Below are 9,130 nucleotides of genomic sequence, written 5' to 3' on the forward strand. Positions count from 1 at the left end.
AAAAGCTGCCAGTACCACTTAAATGCTGACGTCTGAAGAACCTGAGCCTACTTAAAATTGTTGTGCCCAAGTGTCTAACGAGGCCCTCCGAATATGTTTATTCTATGCATGCAAAGATTTATTTCTGATCTTGTGCTCAATGTATTAACTGTTGCAGGTACTTAGCAAAAAGGTGCCACACAATCATCTACTTATGGATGAAAATAAAAGTAGTTATTTCTGATATATTTCTGTTCATTGAGGAAATGCACTGACAAATTCTTTCCTGCCCCTCCCAGTGCTTCTCCTACAGCATCTCTGTGCATTCAGTTCATGCTGCAGCAGGCTGAAAGTCGTGGCACTTCTGCTTACCTGACTTTGTGTCTGAATAGCACCAAACAATGCCTTCTGTGCAATTGGTGTTGAGGATAGCTGTCTGAAAACTGGCGATGTAAATGGCATTAATCTGTGGTGCATTATAGAGGTATATTCTACTATTCCTAGCATAGGGCCTACAGGGATGGAGCTGGGGCTGCTGCAAAAGCCTGAGGGCAGCTGGAGATGAGCAGTTGGTCAGTGGCTGTATAGATGCTGCATGGCAGAGCTTTGGATGATGCTCCCACGAGGTGGGTTGAGTCTGACTGCAACCGTAGAGTTGGATGAGCTGGAGATGATTCTCCTTTACCAGACATTTCCTTTTTCTGGTGGGTGGCTGCTTATGTGCACAGTCATTTACCTCTACACTCCTGGTGGGGGACGGTGGACTTCAGGTTTGCCCTCATTTAGCATTATCTCTGTGGCACGTTGAAGAAGGTAACAGCTGTGAGGAGTGATGCTTTCAGGTGAGCATCTGGACTTTATTGCTTCCTGCATGCTGTCTTAAAATATTCCATACCCATAGTGTCACTTTCTAACTGATTGATCCATCAAACGAAAGCAAGTTCTTAGGTCTATTGTTGGGAAGCAGAGCGATGCAATGAGAGGGCAGTGGGACTGTGAACAGATGTTCTGTTTTAACATAGCTCCAACTCATTAATTTGGGCTTGATTTGGACTTGCAAAACTTAAAGTACTTCAGAGGTGTTACCTTCATTTTTTTTCTGCCTCTCTTTCTGCCTTAGCAGTTTCATCAGCCCAGCCTTGCAAAAGTGAAACCTCTTTCAGTCGGTCTGATTACGTACTTAACTTACACTCAGTTCTGTAGTCTTGAGGATAACCTCAAGGTCAAGATTAAAACTCTGTGGAAGTAAATTTTAGAACATTCCATTTGCTTCAGATCTGATGCAGAATTATGCCCTTGGCACTTCATTTTTAATTCTTCTGAAACAAATCGTTAACAATGTTGTAAATAATCCAATAACGCCATTGTCATTTGTTTAGATTTTAATTACACACTTAAAATTCTCTGCCTTTCAGACATTTACCTTCTAATTGAGTCAGGCTGTTGTCATTTTCCAAGACCCTGTCAGATGAATAACAGCGAGGCTTTTGAAGTGAAGCCCCAAGCCATGGAGCTTACCTTGTATGCACTTGTTGGCTGCTTATCTCGACTATGCATGTTTCCCATAAAAGAAATTGAGCACTGCTGATTGAATGGAGCAGTTAGCAAGGTCTTGGCATAGTTGTTAATGACTTGAGTGCTTACAAGTAGAAGAGAACCTAGGGCTCAGTTTGAAGGGATAGAGTTATCTGGTGGTATTCCTTTACAGAATGGGCAGGGCTTTGTGACACAAGTGCTTTCTTTTGCTGTTGCTACTTGTAATGGAAAAGGGAAGCATGTAGCATTTCTACCTACACAAGCTGACGAATATTTTTAGTGCATTAGGGCAAAGCTTGTTTCTACTGGATATTCAAGTTTTGTTACAATACAACTAATTTCACAGCTGCTTTTAGTAAAAATAGAGGCATAAGAAGACCACATCTCCAGTTAACATAAGTGGTATTTCTGCTGACTTGGGTTCAGCTGCAGCACTGTTTGCTAGTTGAAGATCTGAACCAATGAAAAGCTTTAGAAAACAAATTATTAAACAAAAAAAGCACTGGGAACAGACCATAGGAAAATTCCTTCAGATCGTTCTGGTATCAACTGGTAACAGTTGGCAGAAGTTGTTAATGCTGAGATTGTCTAATTTTACCACAAGTTGCTGCTGTGTCAGTATTTGACATTTTATTTCATACGTGTAAAATCTGAGCCCTGGCTGGTAGCCCCCTTTTCAGAATTAAGAAAAGCTTTTCTTCAAATCTATGATATATTTTCTTTATATGGAACTATCGCATGCATTTTGAAGACTGTAAATCGTAAACTATGGTAAACTTGCATTCATCTTCTTAAGTTAATAAACTGCATAATTTGTTGTGTTTAGGTGAGTGTGTAAAGAGTTTTTTTAGTAGACATACATCAGTCATGGGTCATGAAACTGTGAAGAGAGATAATGTCATCAACTAAAAATGGGCTGTTGGTAGTGCAGTAACACTGATGTGCTCTGGAATCCTACCAAATGTCATCATGGAATATTTTTTTTCCCATTAAATATTATTTTTTGTCACTCCCAAAGCACTGTGCAAAAGAAGTGTTTCTCTGTTTGTTTGTTTTTTCCTATTAAATTAATTTTAAAAACTTGCAGGGTTAATAGTAAGATTAAAAAAAAAACAGTTTTAAAAGGGAGAGCATCTTTTACAGAATTAGGAAAAATCCAGCTAAACTCTTCAGGGTTATCTTTTTCTGTGTGCAGTGATTTTCTATGCAAGGCTTTGTATTTGCACATGTGGAGAAGCTGTTTACAGTTGGCACAGTTCGTAATGTCAATCTGTGAGTTATATATAGTAGATAACATTATTTCTGTTAGAGGTCATAACTTTACTTGAAGCACTTGAAGAGTATTTAGCTGTCTTTGCGTGTGATTGATATAAATTTATAATGGATTCTGTTTCATGAGTACAAATATTTTAATTGTTGTCTGCTCATTGTGAAGTTGTGAAGCTGACTTTGCCCTTTTTTTTCCTTCTTTCCTTTCTTAATAAAGCATATCAGTACCAGAAACACTGCTTGGAGTAGCTTGAAGGATCTCAAGTTCCCACAGACACTTAATGTGGGGACAGAGCATGAAGTTTGTGACCACCTTAAAATTGATGGGAATGTTCCAGTGTACTCTTGAGCTGATGTTTTCAGCCACTTCTGTTTTGCTCTCTCAGGTTTGCTGTACTATGCTGGCCATGGCTATGAAAACTATGGAAACAGTTTCATGGTTCCTATTGATGCTCCAAATCCCTACCGATCTGCAAACTGTCTGTGTGTGCAGAACATCCTCAAACTAATGCAGGAAAAAGAGACAGGACTCAATGTGTTCCTACTGGATATGTGTCGCAAAAGGTAAGATGGTCTTGAGGGAATGCTGGATTTCAAGCTGGGGAGGGATCTTTAATCTGGGCCATGTATTTATTGCATCTGAACATTTGTGGTTCTGAAAAATCACATTCTAGAATTGTAGGAGAAAAAAAGTACTGTTTCTAAACTGTAGTGTTTTAATATTTTGAACAGCTGTTGTGTGTGGTTAATTCTCAAATCATTCTTCTTATGTTTTTGTGTATTTTGTTGCAGAAATGAATATGATGATACAATTCTCATCCTAGATGCTCTGAAGGTTACTGCCAACATTGTTTTTGGATATGCCACGTAAGGAAATCTTTCTCCCGCTATGCCACAGAGATTTTGAAATCAGAAGGAGGCTATTGAGATTGTATAGCTAGTCTTTTATGGAAAATACCAACTGTCATGTTAGGAGACCAGTGATTTATATTAGTATCCTTTCTTTTTGACTTCATTCTTCAATCCACAATCTGCCTGTGGATTGCATCCCCATATTTATTGCTCTCATTCAGATATAAGGTAATGCCAGTGAGAAAACTGCATTCAGCAAAACTGAAACTGCTGGACTTTTTTGTAATGGCTACTTGTAGAAATGTAAGAATCTCTACTAAGTTGCCTTTAATTAAATTTATGCAAACATGTGAGAGAGATTAATCAGTTTTTGGAAGAGTGGCATGCAGATTGTTCCATGCTTTTCTTGCTTTCCTTCTAGATCTAAGTAATAGTTACACTTGGATTGAAATTCTTTGAAGAGTTTACTCATACAGCAATCTGTATAACCTCTTTGTATTAGTTTTCAAATCATGTACAAAAGCTATTGAATGGAAATTGTCAAGAGCTTTAGTGAAGAACTTTAAGCTTTTCACACAAGCAGTTCAGTATCACCTTTGGTCTGTGGTTTGGTTATGAGTAAAAATCTTGCCAGGATGAGTTGTTTGCAGATGAAAATGAAAAGGTGTCTAAGATTGCCCTTAGACACAAGCTGGTTTTCAAGTGAGAGGGTTTCTTTCATCCATTCCCAAATGTACCTTTACCTCTTTTGTCTTCATGTTAATCTTGATCATACAGCTGCTGCAGTAGTTTTTCTTTTCATTGCCTCATGTTGGTGATTTCAGGTGCCAAGGAGCAGAAGCTTTTGAAATTCAGCAGTTGGGATTGGCTAATGGAATTTTCATGAAGTTCTTGAAGGAGCGTTTGCTGGAGGACAAGAAGATTACAGTGCTGCTTGATGAAGTTGCTGAAGGTGAATTGCAGCTTACTGCTGGGTGCTCACTAGCTGCTGTATTCGGGTTTAGTTTCACTAAGCTACCAGTCCTGAAACTCACTGTTTTGAATCAGATATTTTTCCTTTCCTATATCTGTCCTGGGGTATTCTGTTAATATTTTGGGGGGAAAAAAGAAACCCATAATCCACCCATCAAAACATCAGTAGTGTCTCTGACTTTTATCCCACATTCTCTTCTTGTCAGTCTCTGCATTAAAGAATGCATTAAAGAGTGGAACAGATAACCACTTACATTTTTAATTGCCAACGACCAATGAGTTCTTCAACTAGGATAAAATGCTTACAAATACATATGTACAGTGAAAAAACATCCAAAAGTGTTCTCACCCTCATCCTTCCCTCATCCTTTTTGGCATTGCTTTTGGGTTTTCTCAAGTGGGTTAGTATTCTCTGCAATTTGTTTTTTTTTTTTAATTTATGCTCACTGCTCCCACATTAAAATATGACACACAATTCTGCCAACACCCATTTTTCCTAAATCCTGTCTCTCTTACTGCGTAGCCTGTACTGTTAGGTTACTGTCACATGCTGTAGGTATCCTGATTTCTGACCTGTGACTTACCTCATTCTTGAACTAGAGTGAAGGACTTATCCCTCACAGGGGAGAGCATGAAGGCAGCTTCTGTTGGGACTTAGCATGGAAGTCTGTCCGAACAAGGAGACAGGAGGGTGAGAAGGGAGAGGCAATACAGGAGGCGGATGTTTCCTAAGAAATGGAGTTGGCAGTCTCTAACAGATCTGAGAGCAGACTAAACAAAATACAGGTACAGCATGTGGTGCTCCAGCTGCTTGAGAGTTCCATCTCATCAAAAGAACAGCACCTGCACTGGTTGTTTCAGTCGGCTTTGTGTGCATTTGGCAGTGTGTGAAAATTACATCAGGCAACAGAACAACCAGCGTGTGTCACCAGATATCAGGGGTTAGAGGGTACACCGGTGTACATGTGGAAAAGTTCCAAAGGATTGTTGACATTAAAAGTTCTACATTACAAGCTGAATGGTCACAGCATCAAGGCCTTGTGTTTCCAGCTCTGCCTGACAGTGGTTAGATTTGGAGGTGTGCGAGAGGTTGTGAGGGGACAAAACCACGCAGATGACCCAAGCTAGCCAAAGAGACACTCCATACCATATACAGTTATGCTTGGCAATACAAAGACAAGAAGGTGGTTAGGAAGATGAGCTGTCTTTTGCTCAGGAACTGGCTGAGCATTGGTCTGCCCAGGGATGGTGATGTGTGAGTGCGTTTGTATCACTTGTTTTGTTTTTCTTCCTCTTTTTCTACTTCTCTTTTTTTTATTCTTCTTCTTTTTTTTAATCCCGACTCTCAAGTTTTCTTTCTTTTACTCTTCCTTTCCTCACCCTGTCACAGTAGGGATAGGGGCTGTGTGGTGCTTAGCCCCTTTCTGGGGTTAACCCACAACACCTCATGAACAAAAAATTGAGAAATAAATACTTCTGAAACAGCAAGGTGACATGGAAATTCTTATACTATCATATCTGTAACAGCCACACAACACTGCAGTGGTGCAGTTAATTTAGATAAAACTTCAGCAGCAGTGATTTTGATAGAAATATTACATCTTCTTTTTAGATATGGGCAAGTGTCACCTCACCAAAGGCAAGCAAGCTTTGGAGATCCGCAGCAGTTTGTCTGAGAAAAGGGCATTATCTGATCCCATTCAACAAACCATATCTTCTGCAGAGTCCATGGCAAGGAACCTACAGTGGGCCAAAGCTCATGGTATGGTATGATCTACCTATAGGTGAAACTACTTGAATTATAGAAATTGCATACTAGGGTGCTAGGTCACTTGAAATAAACAGCTCCTTCAAAAATAAGAGGATGTACATCCTTGATTATCTCTAGTCCCTAAGCTGTAATTCAAAATAGAAATTGAAGAAATGCACATTCATACCTTAATTTTCACTAGTGTGTTCAGATCTTGGAAACTTCTGCTGTGTTTGAATGTGTTCTGCTTTCAGACTTTCTTATAAAGTTGTAGCTGTGCCTTATGTATATAGGATACTTCATTGACTTTGTTAGTTTGATTAAACATATATAAAAACAAATTCTTAGGTCCATAAGCTGTATCATAGCTGTGTTGATTGTGGTCTTGCTAGTTGCACAAAGATTAGAAAGAAACTTGTGTAGCATAAGTTGAAAAATCAGCTCCGTGTGGCATGTCTGTTACTTTCTGATAGTGCACCTAGTAAACAGCTGCTGCTTGGTTAGCTTGTAAGAGCTGCTTCAGCATGAAGACGTGAGTGATAGGTAGAGGGAATTCAGGAGATTCTTGTATCTCCTACATGTATCTTAAAATACTTTCTAATATTTCAAAATAATAATAAATAGAAAAATGTTTATTTTTATTGAGAATATAATTATGTATTATTTATTTGCAGAGCTTCCAGAAAGCATGTATCTTGAATTCAAATGCGGTGTTCAGATTCAACTGGGGTTTGCAGCAGAGTTCTCCAATGTCATGATAATCTACACACGAATAGTAAAGAAACCACCTGAGATAGTTGTTTGCAGAGCCTGCGTTACAGACTTCCCACTTGTAAGTGCTTCCTGTAGGTGACTCGATGATCTCCCTCCATTGAAGTTGAGAACTGTCCTTATCAAGTGCACCTTTTGTAATAGGTGCCTACAGACAGGAGGGGTGTCAACTCTTTGAAAGAATAGATAATGATAGGACAAGGGGAAATGGTTTTAAGTTGGAGGAGGGAAGATTTAGGCTGGATGTCAGGGAGAAGTTCTTTTCTATGAGATTGTCTAGTTTTAAGTGGTTCTATTTAACTTAAAGAGTGATTATCAGTAGCTCTATTTTGGACGTAGGACACATCTACCTTTCAGCAGACTTCCTAGAGTTTATTTTTTCAGTTACTTCCACCTGGGTGATGTTTCTGCTTCCATCAGCATTACTCATCTCATTGCAGTAAGGCAAAGGATAAGAGTGAAACTGGAAGTTCCTCGGGAGCAGAAAACCTTTTTGGTGTTTGTAAGACAGGACTCTTTTAAAAATAAAATATTTGAATTAATGTGCATGATAAATACATGTCTCTGTAGCCCACAGAGTTAGTGGTGTGGTACTGCAGCAAATTCAGAAGGAACTGTCAGCAGAAAGGGAGTTACCTAAACAAACAATTTCTGTGACTAACAGCAGTTTCAGCAGCTTTTGCAAGTAATCCAATGTTGGCGTTGTCTTTCCTTTTAAAAAGCAAGTGCTTTATTTAAAAATAAACAAACAAACAAAAAAAACCAACCACTTTAGTCCTAATTGCTTAATAATCTACAAATTCTGTACCTTCTTCTGTGTTCTGCTGTCTTTCTTGCAATAGGACCTGGATGTGGATCCTAAAGAAGCCAATAAAGGAACTCCTGAGGAAACTGGAAGCTATTTAGTTTCAAAGGACCTTCCCAAACACTGCCTCTACACCAGGCTAAGTTCTCTGCAAAAGCTAAAGGTTAATATAAATTGTTCCTTAGACTAGTATAAATTAATCATCTTTCTTTGCAGTTCTGCTGAGCTCATTGTGTATTGTTTGCATGATAAGAAACATGTCTGGAGATGTACAGAATTTATTATCAGATCCAAATACTAGATTCTTAGAAGGAAAAATGATAAGTAGCAATGTTTTAGGGACTTCAGTATCTTAGCTGTAAAATAGAGGAGAATCAGTGTATATGCAGTCCTGATATCACTGTGCAAGCCACTTTGTATTTTCTAGACATATACTAAGCTTTGACAAGGTGGTTATTTTTGTAAACACCATCTCATGCACACTATGGAGATGCTCCTATGCCTTGTAGTACAGTAAGAATGTGACCTGAAACACAGCAGCATCTCACTGTGTCTTCAAAAGAAGATGAAAATGTTGCATACTTTGATTCCAAGCTGTATTCTTGGACATGTAGTTTTTGAAAGGTTATCACTTCAGCTTATGGTAGCATTTTTATATTTATTTCTGTACCTTTGTGTCATGACTACCTCACCTGCGACATTGCTTGGCATCTTAAGTGCTTTTGCAGGTGGCGTAAAGAAAATGCTTCTAGAAATAAAGACTTGCAGATGAGCAAGTATTAATCAAGTGAGGAGGTCCACAGCAAAATTCTGAGGTATTGTTAGGCAGCAAAGAGGACAGAAAAATTAATTTTAGTCTGTCCTCTAAAATGTTTGGAGGGGGCAGGATAGGATGTTGTTTTATTGCTGTGTTTGCCTGCAGCAATGGGAAATGAGAATATCTAGCCTGCAAGATGTCATGGGTGCCCAGATTGCAACATGATTCAGAAATCCAATTTGCATGTCCAATTTGCATGTAGTTTTTAGTGGAATTTGAAGCAGTAAAGGGAAACTGAATTTTGAATTAGCATGATATGTAAGGCTCCTTTGTAACTCTAGTGATTAGCCCTTAGAACTGTGACAATAATCTGGTCACAGAATCACAGAATGGCGAGGGTTGGAAGGGACCTCAAGGATCACGAATCTCCAACCCCCTG

General features: G+C 38.9%; 1 protein-coding gene across 1 annotated transcript in view; it reads left to right on the top strand.

Annotated features, from left to right (window-relative positions):
* The window catches only part of MALT1 (MALT1 paracaspase), a 31,609-nt gene that overhangs the window by 20,417 nt on the left and 2,062 nt on the right, over nucleotides 1-9,130 (top strand). The window contains exons 11-16 of the mRNA XM_031557216.1: nucleotides 3,171-3,348; nucleotides 3,577-3,651; nucleotides 4,461-4,588; nucleotides 6,221-6,370; nucleotides 7,033-7,190; nucleotides 7,972-8,097. Of these exons, the coding sequence (XP_031413076.1) occupies nucleotides 3,171-3,348; nucleotides 3,577-3,651; nucleotides 4,461-4,588; nucleotides 6,221-6,370; nucleotides 7,033-7,190; nucleotides 7,972-8,097 (815 nt within the window). The remainder of the gene's footprint in view (nucleotides 1-3,170; nucleotides 3,349-3,576; nucleotides 3,652-4,460; nucleotides 4,589-6,220; nucleotides 6,371-7,032; nucleotides 7,191-7,971; nucleotides 8,098-9,130) is intronic.

Source organism: Meleagris gallopavo, chromosome Z (assembly GCF_000146605.3).
Source record: "Meleagris gallopavo isolate NT-WF06-2002-E0010 breed Aviagen turkey brand Nicholas breeding stock chromosome Z, Turkey_5.1, whole genome shotgun sequence".
Lineage (NCBI taxonomy): Eukaryota > Metazoa > Chordata > Aves > Galliformes > Phasianidae > Meleagris > Meleagris gallopavo.